Source organism: Eubalaena glacialis, chromosome 5, assembly GCF_028564815.1.
Source record: "Eubalaena glacialis isolate mEubGla1 chromosome 5, mEubGla1.1.hap2.+ XY, whole genome shotgun sequence".
Taxonomy (NCBI): Eukaryota; Metazoa; Chordata; class Mammalia; order Artiodactyla; family Balaenidae; genus Eubalaena; species Eubalaena glacialis.
Genome location: NC_083720.1, coordinates 45,546,925 through 45,573,513, shown reverse-complemented (window position 1 = coordinate 45,573,513; position 26,589 = coordinate 45,546,925). Strand labels below are relative to the sequence as shown.

At 42.7% G+C, this 26,589-nt stretch overlaps 1 protein-coding gene across 1 annotated transcript in view; it reads left to right on the top strand.

The window, feature by feature from the left end:
* The window catches only part of FAM184B (family with sequence similarity 184 member B), a 127,491-nt gene that overhangs the window by 83,230 nt on the left and 17,672 nt on the right, over positions 1-26,589 (top strand). The window contains exons 8-10 of the mRNA XM_061191260.1: positions 8,692-8,798; positions 20,747-20,876; positions 21,684-21,896. Coding sequence (XP_061047243.1) covers positions 8,692-8,798; positions 20,747-20,876; positions 21,684-21,896 — 450 coding nt within the window. The remainder of the gene's footprint in view (positions 1-8,691; positions 8,799-20,746; positions 20,877-21,683; positions 21,897-26,589) is intronic.

The following is a 26,589-nucleotide window of genomic DNA, read 5'->3' as shown; positions in this document are numbered from 1 at the left end:
GGTGCATATGCAGGCATCATTATGAATATATTATTTTCTTCTGCAAATGATAGAATTCTCTCCTTCTCTCTGCTTTTTCCTAAACTTAAATTTTTGTAGCTTGGAGATTGCAACACAGCAGTACACTTCCATATCAACTTCATTTTTTTAAAAAAAGAGCAACTGTCTAGTGTTCCCTTGAACAGAAAAACTGTAATACATGTACCTTTTCCCTTATGATGAATTTTTAGGCTGTTTCTAATTTTTCACTATAGATAATACTTAAATGGATAACACTGTAGAGGGATACAGTGTAGCATAGTGGTTAAGTGAGCTGTCCCCTGAACCTGACGCCTGGTTTCTTACTGGCTAAAGAATCTTGGACAGTTGATTTAAAGTCTCTTTGCTTGAGCTTCTTCACCTGTAAAATGGGTCTGATGATAGTACCTACCTCCCAGGGTTTTTATGAGGACTACTAAAAGAATTAATATATAAGCAGTGATGAAAACAGCACCCAGCACGTGTAAATGCTCAGTAGGTACTAACTCTTAGAATTTGCTGGGTCCAGCGGTATGAGTAGCTTTAACTTTGATAGATTTGCTGCACTGCCTTCCATCAAGTTTGTCAGTGTACCCCCATGGCAGCACCTGCAAGTTCCTCTTTCCCCACAACCTTGCCAAAACAGCAGGTTACACAACTTTCTGAACTTGGTCAATCAGAGAAAATTTATAATTTAATTCAGATATTTTTGGCAAGCCAACTCTATACCAGCCAAGCGAGTCAAACCTTTGCTGAGGCCCTGGAGATGCAAAGTCCAGGCTCATGTGGATGGTGTGTGAGCAGCACACTGCAGTGTGGTGAACCCTGCACCCAAGTGGGACACGACAAAGGTTGTTCTTAGCTGTTCTGCCAAAGCATTTCAGTGAGTCAAGAGGGATACAAATAATAAGGCCAACTGAGAGCAGACTTTTCACTCCACTCCCAGAATATGCAGAGGGAGGGTTGCCAACCCTGGGTGTGGCTCTGTCCCCATCATAGACAGCTGAGACTCCACTGAGCCTTTTGTCCTGGTCTCTCATGTCTAGTCTCCTTGATTCTCTTAGGTTCACAATGTTCTTCACTGGTTTCCAGAAAACCATGTCAGTCTTGGTAATTCTAAAGGAAACTTTTTTTCTGGAAGTTTCTGGTGCCTGGGTCACAGTGAACCAGGGGCAGAGAAGGGACAAAGTTTTCATAGATCCCTGCCTGCACCGTCTCCAGAAGAAAAAGGAGAGTCGTTTGTGGTCATTATTAGTCAAGTCATTTCACTTCAACAAGTATTTATAAGTGCTATCACTATGCAAGGCACGGGACTGGATGCCGGGGTGAGTGAGGCCCAGTCCTGGTCCTTGGAGAGCTCCATTTCAAATGCAGGAAGTAAATATTATGTAATTATCTCTCTGAGATCAGTTTCCTCACTACTCCTAGTGGCAAACACAGATCAAGTACCAATAATGTAGTGCAGTACACAGTCCCACAACAACCCTATGAGGCAAGTGTTATTTTTTAAAAATATTTATTTATTTATTTTTTAATTTGGCCATGCCGGGTCTTAGTTGCAGCATGTGGGATCTTTGCATGCGGGATCTTCGTTGCGGCATGCGAACTCTTAGTTGCGGCATGTGGGATCTAGTTCCCTAATCAGGGATCAAACCCGGGCCCCCTGCATTGGGAGTGCAGAGTCTTAGCCACTGGTCCACCAGGGAAGTCCCAAGGCAAGTGTTATTATTATCCTTGCTTTACAGATAGGGAGACTGAGGCCCAAAGAGCAGCACCAGGGCCCAAACCACGATTCTATACCGCTTCTCATTAGTAAAGTGGCAGTGATAATCCCTGCCCTCCCCGCCTCCAGAGACTTGTAATGAACAGAAGAAAGCACATGAAGGCACTTTTCAAAACTGTTATAGAGTCTATAAATGTAAGGTGACTTTGTAGTATCTATTACAGTTCCTATTAATCATTTCAGCAAAACCCCATTGCATTAGGTGTTCTATTTTAAGACGTACATAATGCTACCTTTGAAAGATTGTCAAATGAACTTGAGAATGACTTTCAATATTTCCTTCTAGGAGATTGCTGGGCATGGGTATTCCTTTAAAATAGAAACAATCTAGGTGAGGTTCATTGCCTAGAAGATGAAAGATGAAGACCTAATGTGAACGTGGGTTTAAAATAACCAGCCATTTGCTTGGGAGGAGTTGGGAGGAGGCTTCTGCAGTGGATGGTTGGAGGAGAAGCAGGGTTATTTATTTTTCTGTGCACACTTTAACAATGGAGAGAGCCCTGGCCAGAACCTGAGAAATGCCTGATGGGGAAGCCAAGAGTGTGAATTAGGGGCGATTAACTCAGGATACACCGAGAGTGGCTCAGGGTTGGTCCTGGGAGGAACTCACTGGGATCGCAAGCAGACAAATAGAAAAGGGACGTTGGAGAGTCCGCTCCATTTGGAATTCAGAGAAATGAGTATTGGTTGGCTTGAAAGTGCTCTTTCAGCCAACTGTTCATTTCGATGGTCAAGTCCATTTGAGAAATATTCAGATGGCATCCCAGCTCCTTTTGAATGATGCACTTTGACCCAAAACACCAAGTACAGAAGGTGGGGGTGTGAAGGAAGGGAATGTTTTTGCCATTTATATGGTCTGTTGGTCCCCTCTGCTGAACCATTAGTTTGTTGAAATCAAGAACTGTATCTCATTAATCTTTATCCTTCCAGCATTTAACATACCTGAATGTGGCAGATGTTTACACCTCCTTGTACATTAACTGATCCATGACATGACAACTGAACGAATGGAACTGAGGGTGCCATTCTGAGTTAGATTAGGAACACCTTCAAAAATTAACCTTGGCCAGAGGATGATTTAGAACACTGGGGTCCTTCAGTTACTTGCAGGGAGGGGGAGGATTCATCCCCCTTTTGGGGGGAAGGATGCTCTTGTCTCTGGTGTCATGGGGGCTGGAAACAACTGAACAGAAACAGAAAAGATTACCGAGTTTACCTCCCTGTTGATTTGGGAAACAGCCTTCATCTCTCAGGTTGATTTTGAGTGTCTCTTTTTAGATACTTCTAAAAGTATCAAGCTAACAGCATAGCCGAGTGCCAGTGCAGTCACATGGAATGACACGAATGGTAGTGGGACGACCCAGGAGTCCAGTCCTGTGCTGTTCTCCAGTGGCTATGTGACCTGAGACAAGTCGCTAGACTTCTCTGATTTTAGATCCCCCTCTGTAACACAAGGACGGGGGTGTCTTTCCTGCCCACCTCACTGAGTTGCAGGCACCCATGAGTTAATGTATGGAAATGGATGAATGCTGTGTAGTGGGAAGCTGGTGTAGTCATCCGAGTGCATCATCAGCCTTTTTAAGCATTTTCCATCCTCTCCTGTTTCTGGACTCCTGCCCAGGATGCCTTTAAATATATCAGTGGTTGATAAGGTAGCCCAGAAATTATATCCTGCACATTCTCTTTCATGGTCTTCACAGTGGCTCAGAGTACATTTGAACTTCTTTTTCATCTCCATAATAACCGTTGTGAGATCTTTGTCCATTATTCATGTTGCTTTAAGTTCCTTCTCCCTTTTTCCTTGATCAGTCTTACTACAAGTTTGATGTGTCTTTTCAAAAAGCCAGCTTTCAGATATGTTGGTCAGATCTATCTTTTTGTATGTCATTAATTTTGTCTTTCATACCTCTTTCCTTCTACTAACTTTAGGTTTATTATGTTATCCTTTTTCTAACCTCTTAAATGTTCTCTAATAAATACATTTAAGGCTATGAATTTCCCTCTAAGTATATATCTTTAGCTGTATCCCAGAGTTTTGAAGTTTGTCTCATTTTTAAACCTACTTTCTTATTGTTTTCTAATTTTATTGCATTGTCATTAGATAATATGGTCTGTAGAATGTCAACACTCTGAACTATGTTGAGATTTGCTTTGTAGCCTGCTGTGGGGTCAGTTTTTTTTTAATGTTTCCTATGTGATAGCAAAGAAGTAGTCTCAGTTTGGTTGTTAAAGTTTATATATTTGAATTCTAGTTCTGTGATATATTCACTGTATGACCTAGGGCAAGGTACATATCCTCTCCTGCTTCAGTTTCATCACCTTTAAAATGGAATGATTCACATCTCAGAGAGTTGAGGGCCTGGTGCACACTAAGCATCATATAAACATTAGCAGTGATTACTGTTCTTTTTTAGCTATTAGGCTTAGCTTATTAATCTTGTTCAAATCTTTCATATCCTAGCTCATTTTGTGTACCTGATATATGAGTCTCTGAGAGGTATGCATTAAAATCTCCCACTATAAATTTGCTTGTTTCTCCCTATATTTCTGTACATTTTGCCTTATGTTTTCAGTCTCTGTTGTTAGGTGCCTACAGTTTCATTATTAGAGCTTTTTAGTGAATGATTCCTTTTACCAGGGTAGAGATGTTCCTGTTGAATTGAGCCAATTCTTATTTATTGTGATTACTGGTACCATTTAGATTGTTTTGGCCACATATTTTGTGCTTTCTATTTACTAAAATTTCCTTGTAAACTTCCATTTTCCTTTTGGAACCTGGACCTAATTAACTTTGATCATCATTTATGTATTTATAGTGTAGTATTATGCTATTCTGATTTTTTTTTGTTGTTCCATATTTACTGTGCAATTTTCCCCATGTTATACAGAACATGTCTTTATAACAGTTGTCTCACAAAGCTCTTTGGCTTAGATTATGATCTTTGCTTCTGGGCTTTATAAGAATTGGAGAGCTCCAAGATACTTCAATGCCCAAAATACCTGAAAGTACAAGGCAAAGGTGGTCCTTTTAGCCTCAGGTCCACATGGAGGTTGTAAGCTGATCAGTGACATCATTTTTTTTTTTCATAAATTTATTTATTTATATTTATTTTTTTTGGCTGTGTTGGGTCTTCGTTTCTGTGCGAGGGCTTTCTCCAGTTGCTGCGAGCAGGGGCCACTCTTCATCGCGGTGCGCGGGCCTCTCGCCGTCGCGGCCTCTCCCGTTGCGGAGCACAGGCTCCAGACGCGCAGGCTCAGTAATTGTGGCTCACGGGCTTAGTCGCTCCGCGGCATGTGGTATCTTCCCGGACCAGGGCTTGAACCCGTGTCCCCTGCATTGGCAGGCAGATTCTTAACCACTGCGCCACCAGGGAAGCCCTGACATCATTCTTGAAAGTACACAGCAATGACCCAAACTCACTGGGTCCTGCACCTAGCACATGTCAACCAGTTAGACTTCAGTGTCCAGTTACAAACACTGAAGAGAGAGGATTCAGGCAATGGAAAATGGCCATGCTGAACGTTCTTAGTTACTGGCTGTAGGACTTATAACAATTTGAAAACTATATCTGGGATTACTTTTACCCTCATTTATATTCCAGGATGGGAGAGCGAGAACACTTCTATAACTAATACAAAGCAGAAAAACTTTTGTCTGTTTCATTTATTGCTGTGTCCTGGAACAGTGCCTGGAACGTAGTAAATGACCAGTAAATATTGTGAACAAATTATGGTACCAAAATAATTGTTATGGGAACTTTGAGAAGAAAGAATGTAATTGCAACAAAAGAGATTGTGAAGGCTTCATGGAGGAAGTGACAGTTGAGTAGAGCTTTGAAGGATAGTTAGGTCTGGAGATTGAAGAGTGTGCATCAGTTAGGGTTTGATCAGAGGAACAAATTACTAGAAATGATATAGAATATGGAATTCCTTTTGGGAAATAACCTGACATAATTGTGGGAGCCAGCTAAATACTTTATGTTCAACTGTTGCTCCCGAATCTGGTGTGGGGCTTAAAGTGGGCCTAAAGCAGGGCAGGCAGCCAGAAGGAAAGAAGGACAGATGTAGAATGGGGAAGACCAAGGGCGAATGCAACCCTGAAACTGAGCTGGAACAGTGTCGGTTTCTGAGGCTGATGAAGCTCCAGCTTTGGTGATACGTGTGACCTGTGGGAGAGTCTGGCATCCTTCATCATAGAGCCAAACGTGCCCTTGGCCCAGGACATGGAGAAGCCTAGGGATGGTCTAGCAGGAGGCGGAAGAGCTGAGAGCTCCCAAACTGCCCAGTCCACCAAGCTGAGCCAGCAGATTGGTGACAGTGCACGTGAGCTCCAGCCACACCTGGCGCCCTGCATCAGGCATCCAGAGGCTTAGAAAGATAAAGGCTGCTGCTTTGTGCTCATCTGCCAGACCTTGCACAAAGTCAGCTGGCCCAGAATATGCAGGGAAGGGAATCCTGGGAAATGTAGCTCTGACTTAACTACGTTGGCTCAGAACACATCACCCCCAAAGGGAAGACAAGGGCTTAGGTAGAATGGCTGTGGAGGCAGAATGGCCCCTTAGCCTCTAACAAGCTGTGCTGCTGGGCACTCTGGACAGGTCCTCCGGGCAGGGGTGGACAGTCACTTCCCAAATGCCCCTCCACCCTGATTCTGTGGAGGGGTCCAACATCCCATGGGATCAAGATTTTGTCCCACTTAGAGACACCACAAAGTTCTCAGAACTTAAGAATTATGAAGGCACTAAGGGCTCCTGAGCAGAGCTGGAAAACACCCAAAGTTTGGGCCACAGCCATCCCTACACCCACACCCTCCAGCCGCGTGCCCTGCAGATTTCTCACGAGAAGTGCAGTTAGTCCCAGCTGTTGCCCCCAGGGGACGTGATGGGAGCATGGGGTGAGTGTGGGAGAAAATGGTCCTCCTGCTGTCCTAGAGTGGCCCTTGAGTTATTTGGGTTTATTTATGTCATGTTTACCAAGCGTAACCACGTGCCACACACTGTCCTCAGAACCAGGAAAACAATGGTGAACAGAGCAGAGTCCCTGCCCTCATGGGGCTTACCTTCCAGTGAGGGAACCAGAATAAAAAGTAGACAATTAACGTCACCGGAAAACAAACAGTGAGGTCATACAGCAAGGTGGGAAAAAGAAAGTGAGGGGGGTGTTATTTTAGAGAAGGACAGTCAGAGAATAATCCTGGGGAATGTTATTTTGAGTACTTACTGTGTAGCTAATACTGTTCCAAGGACATTACATTCATTTACATTTACATGCATTTAATCCTCATGACAACCTAAGTAATTTTCCCAAAGTTACGTCATCAATACGAAGAACTGGGATTTAAACATAGGCAGTCTGCTGCCAGAGCCCAAGCTTTAAACAAGGGAAGGATTCTTGGTGGTGGTGACTGAAGTGAGGAAGCACATAAATATCACAGGGTAGAGCATTGCAGGTAGCGGGAACAACCAGTGCAAAGGCCCTGAGGCAGGTACATGCTTGTCATTTGGAGGAAGTGAGATCAAGAGTTCAGTTCTGGACGTGTGACAGTTTTGAGAAGCTTATTAAGTATCCAACAGATATCTGGAGGGTAGTTGGATATACAAGTCCAGACTTTAGGGGGAAACTTGGAAATAGAGATAAATTTGTTTGTCATCAGTATCCATGGAATTAGATGAGACACTAGGGAGTGAGAGAGAAAAGAGAAGTCCAAGGAATGAGGTCTAGGGCAGGGGAGGAGGAGGTTTTAGCAGAGGAGACAGAAAAGGAGCAGCTGCAAGAGAGGCAGAAACCCAGGAGAGGGGGCTGCATGGAGGAGGGAGTGATCAGATATTTCCAATTCTGCAAAGAGGTCCCGTTAGCTGAGGCCCGAGGAGTGACCATTGGATTTGGCAACGTGGAGGTCATCATTGGCTTTGACACTGGTGGCCTTTCATAGACATTAGAGTATATGGAAGGCAACCAAAGCAGTTTCATTCTGTGTCAAGTGGGGAGGGGAGCCCAAGGCCCCATCTTCCAGCCTCAGCTTTGCCCCTCTCACCCCTGAGGGCATCTCCCAGGGTCCCTGGAGCACAGTTTGAAAACCACAGATGTAACCAACCCGTTTGTTTTACAGCTGATGAAGCTCAGGTCCAGAAAAAAAAAGACAAGACTGGCCCAAGGCCAGACACATAGTTAGCAGGAAGCCCAGGTTGCAATATATTATTATTTAATGAGATTTCTCAACAAAGAAATCTGTCCTAGCCTGTCTTACCCTGTTTTCCATGGACATGGTTACTGTAACAAGTAGAAGAATCAAAATAAGAAAGTCTTCACCTTTCTATCTCTGCAGAAAGGGGAAATGATAAACAAATTCAACCTCATAGAAAATTCCGAAGCCTCATTATTACCTCATGGTTTCCATATTGTCTTCCCACCATACCCCATTTCTCAAAGCTTCTGGTCAAGTTCCATGTTTTCTGATCCTGTGTGATAGGATGTAGCAGACTGCCACCTGTAAAATGGGTATAATAATAATACCAGTTGCTCCCACTTATAGACCAGTGGCTGTTGCTGTCACTGTTCTCAGATCCCCACAGCAGGGTCAGATTCCCCGATGGCATTTCCTTTCCACTCCTCACTGGTGGGAACCCTGGACAAGCTACTTCCTCTCTCCGCGGTTTAATTTCGTCAGCTGTGTGACATGCTTGGTAGACTGGAAACAGGACACAGGGATAAGGGCTGATACTGCTCCTAAGCAAGGCAGGGGGCTCAGCACTGAATCATCACAGGCCTGCGAGCTGGGCACTGCCACTGGATTGCAGGGGGCTCTTTCTCCTCCACTCTCTGGTTTGATAAACCACAGCTTGACTCGGAGAACTGTACTTCGTCTCATCTTGCAACTGTTTTTGCCTTAGGATCCATGCTTGAGGCCGAATGAACCTTCTCAGACTCTGCCCAGAGGAGAAGAGTTTCAAGATAAGTTAGCAGCTGAAGAAGGAACCAACAGCGACGAAGAGGAAAGGTACAGGAGGACAGGCAGGCTTCTGAGGGCTCCAGTGAATGAGGACTCAGACTTGGAAGGATTCATTCATTCATTCATTCTGTCCTCACGTGTTTATCACCGCTCCCTGCATGATGCTTAGGGAGGGAACAGACATGTCTTGTATGCCTTCAGCACAGCTATGGACTTTACCTGAATTATCTTATTTAATTGTCACAACAACCCAGGGGGACCATTTTGTATATTAAGAACCTGAAACTCAAAAGTGTTAATAAACTGCCCCAAATTCAGACAGACCTGGACTGGCCCCAAACCTCTCTCGCTATTCTTCCAAGTGTTCTTAACTAAGTAAGGGAGATGAGGGAGTTTAGTCACTGAGTGGAAATCTCCCACCTTTATCACCTATATTAGTCAGCTTTTGCTGTTGTAACCAACATTCCCAAAATATCGGTGGTTTTAGCTCATAGGTCAGCTATCTTTATTCTTGGCTCTGCCAAGCTCTGCTATTTTTATGTGAGCTTGGCTCCTGACTGGGAGTCAGCTGTTATTGCTCTGCCCCAAACCATGGGTAGAGTTTAAGTCTGCTCAGATGCCTTCCCATGCTGGGACTGAGACTGATGGATTAGCCTCTCCAGGGCATGTTGTTGTCATGGTAAAGGGAAGAAACTCAAAAAAGCTGATGGAAACACGCAATGCCTCTTAAAGTCTACACTCAGAACTGCATTCTCTCATTTTTACCCACATTCCATCGGCCAAAGCAAGTCACATGACCAAAACTAATATCCCTAGGCAGAGGAGAATATGCTTGCCACATGTCTTAGCTTGGGCTGCTATAACAAAATACCATACAATAGAAGTTTATTTCTCACAGTTCTGGAGGCTGGGGAGTCCAAGATCAAGGTGCTGGTCCATTCAGTTCCTGGTGAGAACTGTCTTCCTGGTTTGCACATGGCCATTTTCTTCTTGTGTCCTCACATGGTGAAGAGAAAGGCGGCAGACAGTGTGGGAGGAGGTCTCTCTTGTGTCTGTTCTTATAAGGGCACTAATCTCACCATGAGGGCTCCACTGGCCTGACCTAATTACCTCCCATGGCCTTATTTCCAAATACCACCGTTGGTGATTGGAGCTTCAACATGTAAATTTGGGGAGACACAGTTCAATCCATAGCATCACACAAGGCAGAGGAAGGGGAGAGTGAATATTTGCTGAACAATAGTGATCTGTCACACCACCTCACAAGATTCTGATACAGTGGGTCTGGACACATCCCAGCCCTATGTCTTTTGAGAAAGCTTCCCAGGTGATTCTGAGGCCACCACAGTTATAATCCACTGCCCCACACTAATCAACGGCTGTGTGGGGTCCTGACAGATGACATGGAAGCCATGCTACCATCTGGCAGCTCTTCAAGTAGTTGGTTTTCATAATCCATTCGGACTGCTTAGCAGTGGCTTATGAGCAACAGAAATTTATTTCTATGGTTCTGGAGGCTGGAAAGTCAAAGGTCAAGGTGATGGCAGATTCTGTGTCTGGTGAGGGCTCACTTTCTGGCTTATAGAAGGCATCTTTTCACTGTGTCTTCACAAGGTGGAAGGGCAAGGGAGTTGTCTAGGGTCTCTTTTATAAAGGCACTAATCCCATGCATGAGGGTTTCACCCTCATGACCTAATCACTTTCCAAAGCCCTCATTTCTTTTTTTTTTTCTTTTTTTCTTTTTTTTAAATGGGTATTCACATTTATTTATTTATTGAATTTTATTTTATTTATTTTTTTATACAGCAGGTTCTTATTAGTTATCCATTTTATACATATTAGTGTATACATGTCAATCCCAATCTCCCAATTCATCCCCCCACCCCCCCCCACCGCCACTTTCCCCCTTTGGTGTCCATACGTTTGTTCTGCACATCTGTATCTCAATTTCTGCCCCGCAAAAATTGTACCATTTTTCTAGGTTCCACATATATGCATTAATATATGATATTTGTTTTTCTCTTTCTGACTTACTTCACTCTGTATGACAGTCTCTAGATCCATCCACGTCTCTACAAATGACTCAATTTTGTCCCTTTTTATGGCTGAGTAATATTCCATTGTATATATGTACCACATCTTCTTTATCCACTCATCTGTCGATGGACACTTAGGTTGTTTCCATGTCCTGGCTATTGTAAATAGTGCTGCAATGAACATTGGGGTGCATGTGTCTTTTTGAATTATGTTTTTTTCTGGGTGTATGCCCAGTAGTGGGATTGCTGGGTCATATGGTAATTCTATTTTTATTCTTTAAGGAACCTCCATACTGTTCTCCATAGTGGCTGTATCAATTTACATTCCCGCCAACAGTGCAAGAGGGTTCTCTTTTCTCCACACCCTCTCCAGCATTTATTGTTTGTAGATTTTCTGATGATGCCCATTCTGACTGGTGTGAGGTGATACCTCATGGTAGTTTTGATTTGCATTTCTCTAATAATTAGTGATGTTGAGCAGCTTTTCATGTGCTTCTTGGCCATCTGTATGTCTTCTTTGGAGAAATGTCTATTTAGGTCTTCTGCCCAGTTTTGGATTGAGTTGTTTGTTTTTTTAATATTGAGCTGCATGAGCTGTTTATATATTTTGGAGATTAATCCTTTGTCTGTTGATTCATTTGCAAATATTTTCTCCCATTCTGAGGATTGTCTTTTTGTCTTGTTTGTAGTTTCCTTTGCTTTGCAAAAGCTTTTAAGTTTCATTAGGTCCCATTTCTTTATTTTTGTTTTTATTTCCATTACTCTAGGAGGTGAATCAAAAAAGATCTTGCTGTGATTTATGTCAAAGAGTGTTCTTCCTATGTTTTCCTCTAAGAGTTTTATAGTGTCTGGACTTACATTTAGTTCTCTAATCCATTTTGAGTTTATTTTTGTGTATGGTGTTAGGGAGTGTTCTAATTTCATTCTTTTACATGTATCTGTCCAGTTTTCCCAGCACCACTTATTGAAGAGACTGTCTTTTCTCCATTGTATATCCTTGCCTCCTTTGTCATAGATTAGTTGACCATAGGTGCGTGGGTTTATCTCTGGGCTTTCTATCCTGTTCCATTGATCTATATTTCTGTCTTTGTGCCAGTACCATATTGTCTTGATTACTGTAGCTTTGTAGTATAGTCTGAAGTCAGGGAATCTGATCCCTCCAGCTCCATTCTTTTCCCTCAAGACCGCTTTGGCTATTCAGGGTCTTTTGTGTCTCCATATAAATTTTAAGATTTTTTGTTCTAGGTCTGTAAAGAATCCAAAGGCCTCATTTCTTAATACCATTATATTGGGCAATAGGCTTCAAAATATGAATTTTGAGGGGACAGAAACATTTATAACATAGCATTGAGGAAGCAGAGCCTACACTCCTAAATCATATCAATGGCAGTGTCAGGTACCCTATAGTCCAGTGAACTCTCCAGCTAATAATACTTCCACAGGTCCCTCCAGATTCTGTCTCAGGATCTATGAGGTGTAGAACCATAGAAGTTAAAGAGCACAGACTCTGGAGTCAGGCCTCCAGACTAAATCCTGGTACTGTCACTTACCACTGGAAGCCACAAATCTTGTCCTGTTTAAAACTCACAATTCCAAAGGGAAAGAAATCATCTTTACTGTGAAAATACTAGCAGGAATTTCAAAGAGGTTTCTAAGGGGCCCAGCTTGGGGCACATGTGCATCCCTGAGCCAGTCTTTCTGGCCAAGGAGATGTCTGGCTCTGATTGGCCAGGTATGTGTCACATGCCCTTCCCTGGGGCCAGCTAATGATGAGGGCAGAGTTAGCTGCACCCAAACCCTGTGGACTAAACAGGACCACCATGGAAAGAGGAAAGGCTTCCCCAAGGAGAAGATGCTGGGCAGAGCAACAGCAGTGGTGGTCACAACAGACTTGTCTTTTTCTCCCACATACCTATATTGATAAAGGGGTTCCTCAACTCTAGAACCAAATGAGGAGGTGTGGGGTCTCTAAGCTTCTTCCACAGTGGTTTTAGTGGGAGTGTAAGGACTAAGCAGTGATGGGAAAGGAATAGAAAGATCCAAGGTTAGAGGCCGTAGGACAGAACAAACGCATTGGCTCCTTTAAGGGGTGAGGCTGTGTATTCAGTAGTTAACCCCTTGAAGGATGCTTATCAGAGAACTTTTGGCATGGTGGCTCTAAGAGGGAGGTGGCTTTTCCATTGGCTGTTGATTTAAGGTGGGGGGTAGCAGGTCAGAATCAACTTCAGAGGGAGCAGGGGGAGTCAGGAGAGTTAGCTATGGCTTGCTTTGTGAGAGATGGTAGGATAAGATCAGGTTTTTAGGATATGAGGGAATTTGGGGCAATAAAATGGAGTAAGAGAGGGGAATTCCCATTAGTGGTGTTCCAGGGAATAATGATGATGATGAAATTAATATTTACTGAATGTTGGATTAACCCATTTCATATTCATTAGGTAGACACCATTATTGAAGTACTCCATTTTATTTTATTTTTTTTAAAATTTATTTATTTATTTTTGGCTGCGTTGGGTCTTTGCTGCTGCGCGCGGGCTTTCTCTAGCTGTGGCAAGCTGGGGCTACTCTTCATTGCGATGCGCGGACTTCTCATTGCAGTGGCTTCTCTTGTTGCGGAGCATGGGCTCTAGGCTCGCGGGCTTCAGTATTTGTGGCACGCGGGCTCAGTAGTTATGGCTTATAGGCTCTAGAGTGCAGGCTCAGTAGTTGTGGCACACGGGCTTAGTTGCTCCATGGCACGTGGGATCTTCCCAGACCAAGGCTCAAACCCGTGTCCCCTGCATTGGCAGGTGGATTCTTAACCACTGCACCACCCGGGAAGTCCCTGAAGTACTTCATTTTAAAGATGAGGGAAACTGAAGAACAGAGAGGTTCAGTAACTTGCCCATCTGCTGACACTGCCAGTAGATGGTAGGATCCAGATGATAGTTTCTCTGGCTCCAGAACTCATGCTTTTAACTACATCTCAACTTAGGGCAGCTGTTCTTATATGCCACATGAAGTTCCACAGTTTTTCTACTTTTCCAAGGTCACTCTCTCCTTTAATACTCAATAATAAGGACTGAAACTTCCATTTCCAGGCATGACAGGGTAACTGGTACTAGACTTGCCCTCTTTCTGTAAACAACTATAAACTGAGCAAAATATATGAGACAGCTCTTTTGAGTAATAGGACAATATGCAGAGAAGGACCATGTCCTTCAGAAGGGAAACATGAGTTGAATCCCATAATCACCCCACATTTGCTCCTGCCTCTCTCCCTGGGGACAGTGCCAACCACAGTGCAGAGAACTGGAGGCAAGCTGAGCTGAGCAGGCAGATGTCAGGGCTCAGGGCTGCTAAAGCAGCTGGACTTTGTAAGGTAGGGTACCAGAAGAGAGGATCCTATGTGGGGGGGATAGAGGGCAGAAATCTATGAGAGTTTTCCATAGGTCCTTGCCAGGGGCTTGAGTGAGCATGTACAAGATGAGACTCCACGAGGCCTAGGAGTGTGCTGCTGCCATGGTGCTGAGGAAAATGAAGATACCAGAGATGCAATGCTAGCAGACATTGGAGTCTCAGCTCAGCCAGAATAAAAAAGCCTTTCTGAGCTCTCTGAGCATTTAGTTGAGACCTCAGAGAAGTAACACTGTAGGAGTAAGAAACATACCCTATAGGGTAAGGGCCACACCCTAGAACAAAGGGCAATGTTGAAATATACCTGCTCTAACAAAAGACAAATCCAAGTGTAAAAGGATCAGAAAGAGCCTTCAGTAATTTAACTGGCTGTCATAACAAAACTCAACACTTTTGAAAGGAATTCATAATACAGACTCCCTACATTGTATTATCCACAATATTGAGCATTTGATGAAAACATTATGAGACATGGAAGGAAGCAGAACAGTGCGACCTGTAATCAAGAAAAAAATCAGCCAATAAAGCCTAAAATGACCTAGATATTGGAATTAGCAGACAAGGACTTGAAAGCAGTTGTATGAGCTATGTTCAGGGACATCATAAAGGAAAAGATTGTTATAATGAGTGAACAAATAGGGAATTTCAGCAGAGAAATGAAAACCTTGAAACAAACGGAAATTCTAAAACTGTAAAGTACAGTATCCATAATGAAAAGCTCATTGGATGGGCTTAATAGCAAATTAAAACCATGAAAGAAAAGTTAGTGGCTTGAAGACAGATCAGCAGAAACTGTCTTGTTAGATAATTAGGGGAAAAAAATATTTTTTAAAAATGAAGAGATTCTTCGTGACTTGTGGGACAATATCAAATGGTCTAATATGCATGTATTTGGAGCCCAAGAGAAAATAGGGAAAGAAAATGGAGGAGGAAAAAATATTTGGAAAAATAACGATTGGAAATTCCCCCAAACTGGTGTGGGACGTCAATTTACATACTCAAGAAGCTCAGTGAACTCCCCACAGAATAAATCCAAAGATAACAATGCCTGGGTACACCACAGAAAATCTGCTGAAAAAAAATATATCCCCCCAAAATCTTAAAGCAATCAGCTTTTTAAAAAGACAAATTACATACAGGGGACAGTTGACTTTTCATAAATACTAATGACAATTGACTTCTCATCAGCCTTCCAGCCTTATTTTCTTCTGAAAGCCAGAAAACTATGGAACAATATCATTAAAGTACTAAAAGGAAAAAAAAAAAAAAACCTGTCAAGTCCAAATTTTAAATCCAGTGAAAATATCCTTCAAAAATGAGACTGAAATAGAACATTTTTCACCAGCTAAGCTGCAGTATGATAAACGGCAATGGAATTTATTGAAGCTGAAAGGAAATTATACCAAATTTAAACTTGGATCTACAGGAGAAAACGAAGAGCATCAGAAATGGTAAATGTATAGATAAATATAAAAAACTACTGTTTTTCCTTCTCTTAATTTCTTTAAAAGACATCTAACAGCTTGATAATAATAATAAAAAAAACATTGTATTATGGAGTTCTTAATGCATGTAGGTGAATAATATATGACCACACGAGTGCAAAGAACAGGGATTAATGGAATTATTGTGTTATAAGGGACTTATATTTTATATGAAGAGGTGAAATATTAACTCTAAGTAGGCTGTGATAAGTTAAGGATAGAAATTGTAATCCATAGAGCAACATTAAACATGAATACAAAGAAGAGCTAAAAAAAATCCAATAAAAGAACTAAAATGGAATCCTAAAAAATATTTGTCAGGTAAGAAGATAGAAAAAGAAGAACAGAGGAACAATAAGAAAAAGGATTGGGCAAATAGAAAACAAACAGGAAGATGTAGATTTAAACCCAGTCATTTCAATAATTACTATGTAAATGAAACAAAGACATCAGTAAAAAGAAAGAGATTGCCAGAGAGGATAAAAAGATAAGACATTACTATATGCTGTCTGCAAGAGAGATATTTAAGCATAAAGACACTGTTATTGGCTGAATTGTGCCCTGCCCTCCAAATTCATATGTTGAGGCCCTAACCCCCAATATGTTAGAATGTGAATGTATTTAGAGATAGGACTTTAAATAGATGATTGAGTTAAATGGGGTCATTAGATTGGCCCTCACCCAATATGTCCTTATAAGAAGAGGAGATTAGCACACTGGTAATGCCAACAGAGGGACAATCACATGGGGACACAAGGTGAAGGAAGTTAGCTATCTGCAAGCTTCAGAAGAATAGAAGCCTTAGAAGAAGGCTTAGCGAAACCAAACCTGCTGACACCTTGGTCGTGGACTTCGAGCCTTCAGAAGTATGAGAAAATGAGTTTCTGCTTTTTAAGCAACCCAGTCTGTGGTATTTTGCATGGCAGCCCTAATACAGGCACAGGTAGGTTTGAAGGTAAAAGGGTAGGGATAGACACACCATGCAAATATGAAACATAAGGAAGCTAATGTGGCTATATTCATATCACAGTAGACTTCAGAACAAGGAGTATTACCAGGGATTAAAATGGGATATTTCATAATGGTAAAGGGGTCAGTTCATCTGGAGGACATAACAATCCTAAATCTGTATTACCTAATAACAAAGCTTTAAAAATAATGAAGCAAATACTGAGAGAACTAAAGGGAGAAATTCTCAATCACATTTGGAGATTTTGACACCCTTTTCTGAGTATTTGATTGATTAGACTAATATCAGTAAGGACATAGAAGATTTGAACTACACTTTTAACTAACTTAATCTAATTGATACCTATAGACAACATGAACGACTGCAGAATAAAATTTTTTCAAGGCACCTAAAACATTCACCAATATAGACAAACTAATATTCTTCATGAATGCAAAATCCTCAACAAAATGTTTGAAAATAAAATCAAGCAATATATAAAAAGAATGATACATCATGACCAAGTAGAATTTATCCCAGGAATGCGTGGTTGGTTTAACATTTGAATGGCAATCATGTAATTCATCACATTAAAAAATAAAGGGAAAAAAGAATCATATCGGGACTTTCCTGGTGGTGCAGTGGTTAAGAATCTGCCTGCCAGTGCAGGGGACACAGTTTCGAGCCCTGGTCCAGGAAGATCCCACATGCCACGGAGCAACTAAGTCCGTGCGCCACAACTACTGAGCCTGCGCTCTAGAGCCCATGCTCTGCAACAAGAGAAGCCACCCAATGAGAAGCCCGCGAACCACAAAGAAGAGTAGCCCCTGCTCGCCACAACTAGAAAAAAGCCCGCGCGCAGCAACAAAGACCCAAGGCAGCCAAAAATAAAAATAAATAAATAAATTTTTAAAAATTATTTAAAAAAAAAGAATCACATCAATAGATGCACAAAAGCATTTGACAAAATTTAACATCCTTTCGTGATAAAAACTCTTCAGTCCATGAATAGAAGAGAAGTTCTTCAACCTGAAAAAGATGATCTATGATAAACTATGTAAACATGCGTAATGGTGAAATGTTGAACACGTTCCTCCTAAAATTTGGAACAAGGCAAAAATTCTGCTTTCACTACTTAACATTGTCGTGAAGGTCCTAGCCAGTCCTATAAAGCAAAAAAAAGAGCTACCAATTAGAAAGGAAGAATAAAAGTATCTTTATTTACAGACAGAATGATCATGATTGAAATATTCAATGTTGTTAAGATCTTAATTTACTCTGAATTGAGCTATAGACTCAGTTCAATCCCATATAAAATCCCAATAGCCCTATTTGTAGGAATAAATAAGCTGTTCTGAATATTGATATGGAAAAGCAAAGGACCTAGATAAAAGAAGAATCTTGAAGAACATAGCTGGAGGACTCAGGCTTTCCTGATTTTAAGACATTATGAAGCTAGAGTAATAAAGACTATATGGTATCAGTATATAGATAGACAAATAGATCAATGAAAAACAATGAAGGTTCTGGAAATAGACCTGCACAAAGATGTTAGATTAATTTTTCTTAAAGGTGCTGAGGCAATTTAGTAGGGAGAGGAAAAGTTTTTCAACGAATGGTGTTGGAACTGGATAAACATATGAGAAGAAATAAACTTCAACCTCTACCTCACCCCATGCATAAAAATTGAGATGTTCCATAGATCTAAACATAAAGTTAAAACTATAATATATAGGAAAATATCTTTGAAAATTTGGGGTAGGAAATGATTTCTTAGGACATGAAAATACTAATCATCAAAAACAATTGATAAATTGGTCTTCATCAAAATTAAAATTTACGCTCATTAAAAAAATGCCAGTGAGAAAATGAATAGACAAGCCACAGACCTATAAATCAACGATAAAAAGACAAGCGTATTTTTTAAATGGACAAAATGCTTGAACAGACACTTCCATAAAAAAGATATATGAATGGCCCATAAGCACATGAATATGTACTCAACATCATTAGTCATCAGTGAAGTGCAACTTAAAACCAAAAGGAAATACCATTTCTCACCTACCAGAATGGCTAAAATTAAAAGACTGACAGCACAAAATGTTGGCAATGATGTAGAGTGATTGGAACTCTCATGCATTGCTCCTGGGAGTGTAAAATGGTACAACCACTTTGGAAAACCATTTAATAGTTTCCTAAAAAATTAAGCATATACCTACCAGCAATTCCAATTCTAGGTATTTAAGCAAAAGAAACATACATCCACAAAAATATTTGTACAAGAATATTTCTAACAGCTTTATTCATAATAATCCAGAAGTGAAAGCAGCTGAAATGCTGTTTATCAGTAGGAAAATGGATACACAAATCATGGTGTATTCAGGTAATGAAATACTACTCAGCAGCCAAAAGTATGAACTACTGACATTTGCAACAATGTGGTTGAATTCCAGAGACATTATGTAGTACCACGTGATTCTGTTTGTATGACGCTTAAGATCAGGCAAAACTAATCTATGGTGATAGAAATCAAAGCGTTGGCTGCCTGTGGATGGTGGATTGACTGGCAGAGGGTGCAGGGAAGTTTTTGGGTAATGAAAATGTTCTATATTTTGATTGGGGTGTTGCTTTTATGGTTGTGTGTATTTGTCAAAACTCATTGAATTGTACACATAATTTCAATACTGTAAACTTTACCTCAATAAAACATTTTTTAAAATAATAACTGAGCCCTGGGAGAAAGTCTGGTCCCCTCCTCAGGGAAAGTTTACCTGTTCCACACATCCAGCCTGGTAGTGTCACTTATCATTCTTGCTCTAGACTGCTTCACTGTTTATCACCTCTGGCTTCTTCTAACCAGAGCTCAGACCAAGGTATCTCCCCTTTATTGTTCCTTAAATATGGTTATGTTTAGCATAGCTTCCAAAAGTTTGAGGATAACCTAAGAGAATTAGGATGCAGAGAAAGAAAACTTCTCACTTTATTAAATGTTTGATTAATTTTTTATGTGATTATTACTATGTGCCAGACATAGTGTTAAGCATTTTTTAAGATATTTACTCTATTAAGCTTTATAACAATCTGTGTGAAAGGTACTATTATTAACCCCATGTTATGGAAGAGGAAACCCAGACAATTTGAAGAGCTCAGCCAAGGTCACATAACCAGTGTAGTAGAGCTGGAATTTGAACCTGGGCGATCTGGCTCTAGTGTCCATGCTCTTAACCACTTTACTATGCTGCCCTTAGCATCCTGCCCTTCCTTTCAGGGGTCCCCTCTGTCCATGTTGCTGGGCCTTTTCACCTCTGCCAAGCCAGAGTCCTTCTTATCATGGCCTTTCTTCACAGTCCAGGGCCCTAACTCCCTAACCTCTGGTCCTCTCACCTGATGTCTTTGCCAGAGGAAGCAAAACGTCATAGAGTCCCAGCAATCTTGGCAGAGATGCCCACCGTGTGGCATTCCTTTGCACTGTTAAACAGGATAAATACTTAACTTTACAATCTCAACCAGTCACATTTGAATTTCTCAGCTGGTTTAAAAGCACAGAACTGAGTACAGGAAAGTCTCCTCCAAAAATATTTGTCAGCATCTCTTCTAGAATACAGAAACTATTGGAGCGTTAAACCAGCATTGTCTTGTTCTTGCTACACACACAAAAAGGCCTATTTATAATCCTCCTATCTATAGCTGGGAACAGCCAGTAAAAGTTTTGAGTGTGCTTTGAAAAGTGTAAAGTACTGTATTCAAGTAAAGCATCATTGTTTTGTTATTTTTTTCCATATGCAGGAAAAGTTGTGAAATTAGACCACAGAGACCTCTTCTTTTGAAGCCCCCAGGGACCCCATATAAGAAACTCTAAGCTCTCAGTCATTCTGACAATTAATCATCATTTATTAAGCACCCACTAAAACAGATACTGGGTGATTCCAGCTGAATCTTGACAGTATCCCAAGTGCAATAGCACTGAGAATTTGTAATTAAGTGGCTTTTTAAAGTCCAAGTGAGATGTCTCTCATTCCACTAGCTGCCATCGGAGCTCCCTCCTCCCAGCCCAAGTGGCTGAGATGTTATCAGGGTGACCATGTCATTTCCAGCCTGGGATCTTTTGTGATTTTGGCCTCCATATCTTCAAAGGATCGAAGTGCCCCTCAAGGAGGGAGGTGACCTGCAGCCTCCGCTGGGCTCTTTGCCGAAGGAGAAGGCACCGGAAATCCAGCATCTGCAGGAGGAGTGGCAGAGCCAGAAGGCCAGATTGCAAGCCCAGGTAGAAGGGCAGCCGTGGTGGGGATGCACCCTCATGCTGAGTGAGACCCTACCTCTTCCTTATTCTTGCAGACAACCTTGGAAATGCATGCAAGGCCTGATTCTTGTTCAAGCTGGGGAGGGTATTCCAGGTCCAGGGCGAGGTGGGATTCTTGGTTCTGTTTGTTTATTCATTCAACACCTGCTATGGCTCCTGAGCACCTGCTAGGAGCCAAGAACTCTTCTGAGTGCTTGGATATCGTCAGTGAACAAACCAGACAAAAGTCCTGCATTACGGGGCTTGTATTTTAGCAGAGGAGGTAGATACAGACAAAAAATACTAGACATACGAAATAAGCAAAGCACATAGCATATTAGAAAATGTTAAGGGCTTCAGGAAAAAGAAAAAACAGAGCAGGATGAAGGAGGTTGGGAGGCTGTCTGTTGATGAGAGGTGGGTATAATGCCAAATAGGGTTGTCAGGGAAAGCTGCTGTAAGAAAGCGAGATTTGGGCACGGGGGGGCACGCAAGGGAGGCTGCTGTGTAGACCTTTGGAGGGCTTTCTGGTCTCCTCTTGATTTCTCTTGGGTGGCATACGTTCCAGCCCTTCTTCCCTGTTCCCTGGCATCCATGGCTCTAGCTGAGGAGGCCCCAGGAGGGCTGGCTGTCCCCGGATTCTTTACGCTTGCAGCTTCTACCCCCCTCAGAGTTCCCTTGGGTAGAGGAGGCTCAGCTGGGCTGCGGAGACGTTCAGAAAGCTTTTATGTTTAAAGAAAATCCCAGGCGGGGCGAGGGGCACAGCCTGAGGTCGCATGCTCTGGCGGGCAGGTCTCGCAGATGCAGCAGGCTCTGGAGCAGTGCACCAGCAGCTACAGGGAGGACCTGCGGGAGCTCAGGCGGCTCTCCGACCGCGAGCGGGAGCAGCTGCGGCGCGAGCTCCAGGAGACCGTCCAGCAGAATCAGGTGGCGAAAGCTCAGCTCGAGGCCGCCCACCAGCGAGCACTCCGCATGCTCGAGAAGGCCAAACACCAGGAAGTCAAGGTAAGGGTGCTAACGATGACGTCCACTAACTACTACCGAGCACTTGCTGTGCAAGCACCTGCTCGGCGATTTATGAGGTGCCTTATGTACATTATCTCCAGTCCCCACAATCATCATACGAGGTCATTATTATCATATTCTCTTTTTCTGGATGAGGAAAGAGGCTCAGAGAGGTTCAGTAACTTGCTCAGGGTCACACAGCTAGTAAGTGGCAAGACAAGGATTCAGACTCAGGTCCCTTGAGCTTCTGGTACTGCTTTTCCCCATCTGCCCATGATCTTGATTTCATAAGAACAACTTTCTTTCATGACTTGGGCAATGTTATGCATGATGTGTGCTAAGAAGTCAGGCTCAGCCTGGCAGCTAAAAAGAGGGCGGCCCAGAGTTGAGAAAGACCAACTCAGCAGAAAAAGACCTTCCGAAGGGCTTGGAAAGCAATGATGAGGTGGTCAGGCCCTCGGCGATGTGTAATCAGCAGGGAGGTTCAGGCACCTTTCACCTGTCACCTCTACCTTCTGCTTTCTCAGAAGGCCTTCCCTCCCTGCTCTCTCAGGAGATGGGCTCCTACTCTTACTGCTACAGATAGCACACTGTCACCACGGGCTTCACACAGCAGGCTGGCTTCACACAGCGGGCTGGCTTCACACGCCAATTCCCTCTTTATATTATCAAATTCACCAAACTGGAAGCCCCTTGAAGCCAGGAACCATCTCTACCTGTCCATTACTGAATCCTCTCCTAGCTCATAGTAGCTAGGTACTCAAGGGTCTCACTGAATTAAAGCCTCAAGTTTAATTTCCCCTTCTATAAATTGGGGATATTGAGACCCACTTCTTTGAGATGTCAAGATGATTAAATGAAAAAACGTGATAGTTCTGGTTTTAAGGTGGCAAAATAAAGACTTTTGAATTGTTTCCTATTGGAAATGCTCTAAAAAACAATAAAGACACACAGCAGAAGCATATTCTGTTCAGATGAAGCTGGGAGACATCTGTACCTTTGAACCACAATACATGAGGACAGGAAACAAATGGAGACATGGTATATGACCTTGCAGAGCAGAGAGGCTCAAACCAAAGTGCCTGAAGACAGAGAAGGACGAGAATCAAGCTGACAGTGGAATTCAGAGAAGCCAGGAATTGGAGGCACCAGTTGAAACAGAAGGCAAGAGTGCAGTGGAGAGTATGACTCACCTAGAAGCCCAGATTCCCAGCTTACCCAGCACAGTCAGCCAATTACCTCTGTCTTATTTAAGGACAAGAGATTGGGGTGGGGGGCAGTGATCCCTGGGTAAACTAAGCCAGAGAGACTCTGAATTAGGAAGTACCAGTCACAGAGGCTGGGATGAGGCTTGCATCTGAGACTAAGTTTAGGTGAAAATCTGTGTACTGAACCATTAGGTGGACTACAGTCACCTCTGTCACACCCCCAGCAATGCTTTCTCTGCTCAGCTCCAGAAAACAAGCAGCTAGAACCTAGATCCCCAGAGGAACTCACCATCCAACAGATGCCCCCCTGCCACACCACCCCAGGCACAGATGGAGCTTCTGATTATCGCCCACTCTTAAATATGAAGAGACAGCAGAAGATTACTAAACTTTCGAGGAAGTCTCTAATGGGAGAGTGGGAATCCAAGATTATCAAGGGGAAAAGAATGAACTCAGAGGAAATGGCTAATGCGGGGAACAGAAAAAAAAATTCAATGAGGAGTGATATTCTCAGAATTAAGAGATTAGATTTGCATCCATGAAACAAGGACAACATGTTATTTCCAAAGGAGGGGGCAATTAGAGCAAGAAAGAGTTCTTTTTAAATAAAAAACAGGATAGCAGAACACTTAAAAAATCAGTAAATGAGTTGAAATATAGAAAATGAAGAAACCTTCCAGACAGCAAAGTAGAAAGACAAAGAAATGGATGATGGGAGAGAAGGAACCAGAAGTGTAGAAACACAATCCAGGAGGCTGATATCTAGCAAAGAGGAGTTCCAGAAAGAGATCATGGAGGGGAAGAGATTTTCAAAGAAATAACAGAATGAAATTCCTATAAGGAAATGAAAAAGACCCGACCCAGGCTTGTCTTGAAACTTCAGAACACCAAGGAAACAGAAGAAATTCTAAAAGCTCCCAACAAGGAAAATTGATACCAGACTCAAAGTACTTGAATCCAAATGTCATCAGACATCTCAACAGCAACAGGGAAGCAAGAAGATCATGAAGCAATTCTGAGAAATTCAATTAAAACCATTAGCAAGGGTGAAAATTGAATAAAAATATATCAGACAAATGAAATATTAGGAAATTTCCCTTCTGTTATCAGTTTATGCTTCTCAGCTCTCAATTTATGCCTCCCAGCTCTTGATGCCTGCTTGTGATAATGGTCTGGATTCTTTAAGCATTTCTTCTCCTTTACAGAGAGCACAGCGTTAAGCTTTGTCAGTAGAAGGCGCTGGAGGCACCTTGCAGGAAGAAGGAGGCTTCTCTTCCTGGTTCTGGCAGTTGCATTTTTGCTCTGTTTCTGGCTTCTGTTGCACAGTTGAACAGCGTCCTGAGTGTGTGAGGGCCTCGGGTGATACTCTGCCCCAGTGACTTCACGGTGATCTCATAGCCCTGGTCCAGGCCCAGTGACTACCATCCTGTGGTCTCCCGATGTGGACACCACAGACTCCATCCTCACGCCTGCACACCCTGACTCTTTCTGGGCTCCTGCCTGTTGGCTGCTGTTGCCTGCACCCCAGAAGTTTGCTTCTTGCAACCCTCCCAAGGCAAACACTGTTCACTCTGGCCCTCATGCCTGCATTGGTGCCCCCGTTCCCTCTGGGCACCTGCCCATCTGTGGCTCACCAGCACTGTGGAGGGTTGCTCCTGCTTGACTCTGGCCCGGGCAACCTGGTGATCTCCATCAGTGAGCTGCCACCACACCTTCTCCAACAAGGTCTGGATCCCAGGCTGGGGAAGGGCTCCCCCTTCCAAGCTTTCCCTTTCTTGAATGCTCTCCCTCAGCCTCAGGATACCCTTCAGAGTTCTCTTTGCATCTTTATAGTTACTCTCCTATCAGAGCTTAATAGTTCTTTAGATTCAGTTTCCCTTGTTTAAATTACTGTGTGGTTTCTGTCTCCTGTTGGACCCATACATCTTCCATACACTTTTCCTTAGGAAGTTCCTTGAAGAATATCCCACCAAAACAAGGGAGCAAATCAAGAAAGAGGACATAAAAGGGATCTAGGCTACAGAGAATCCAACACAGGAGAAGGAAGGTTTTAGGAGCCCAGCTATGCCACTGGCTGAGGGAACAACTCAGTCTAGACTGGAGCATGATGATTGAGGGCTCTAGAAGAGATGCCTCTGAGGAAAAGTAGACCTGATGGTTTCTCTGACCAATTTGGCCATGTGAAAGATTGTAGTGAAAGTATTTTACAAAGCTTTTAGAGGTTGTAGGAAGACTTAGCCAACTATCCAAAGAAAACCAAGCAAATTAAAAATGCAGTAGTTATTAATGCAAGGAAAAACAAAACTTTGTATAAGGTAGATTTTAATAATTATAGTTCATTTAGCTCAGCAGTAAATGGTACTTACTCACAAGAAGGATAAATACTGAATATATTTTACTGTATTGAAAAAAGCAATATAACTGTATATAAGGAATGGAAGGGGGAGAAGGTATGAGACCAAAATCCTCATCCACCATAATGGGAAGACAATTCATAATTTCTAAAATAATCAGGATAGAGCAGAAGGAAGGTACTACCTTGTTAATGGCGGTGAATATCAGAAGAAAGAACTAAAAGAGTTGCCAGTGGCTGCCTCCAGTGGGCAGGATGCAGAAGGAGGAAGAAAGAGGGCTAGGAGGTGCTGGTTTTCCTTTTTGGAAAATATTATTTGGCTCTTTATACTACGTGCATGTATTGCCCCAATAAAAATATAAAATAGGCTTCTTAAAAAAAGAAAAGAAAAAAGAAATGAGATCATGCAATGTGGACTGCTTGGCACTTAGTAGGTGTTCAAAATTTGTGAGTTCTGGGACTTCCCTGGTGGTGCAGGGGTTAAGAATCCGTCTGCCAATGCAGGGGACACGGGTTAAAGCCCTGGTCCAGGAAGTTCCCACATGCTGGGGAGCAACTAAGCCCATGCGCCACAACTACTGAGCCTGTGCTCTAGAGCCCACGAGCCACAACTACTGAGCCCATGAGCCACAACTACTGAAGCCCGCGTGCCTAGAGCCCGTGCTCCGCAACAAGAGAAGCCACCGCAACGAGAAGTCCGCGCACGGCAATGAAGAGTAGCCCCCGCTCGCCGCAACTAGAGAAAGCCCGCACGCAGCAATGGAGACCCAATGCAGCCCTAAATAAATAAATAAATAAATTTATAAAATTTGTGAGTTCCTTTTCTTCCTTTATTCTCTTAAATCTTTTTCCAGGTTGGCTTGCAATCTATAAGGGCTCAGGCTGCCGAGATTCCCAGGTTATTCGCTGCTGGGTCACGCTGGCCTTTGGGTTGGCCTGAGCTTTACCCCTCCAGGCTTTAGGCCTCAATCCCCTGCAGGAGGCAGAGGAAGCACAGAGGGCTGGCCCACCTGCAAGGGAGGTGTCCCAGGGCCTCCAATTGATTGGAGGAAGGAGGATCTGGTGGTGAGAGAGGGGGATGGTGCTCTGCCCACTGGGGGGACCCTGCGGTTCTAAGCCCCAGTCCCTGGTC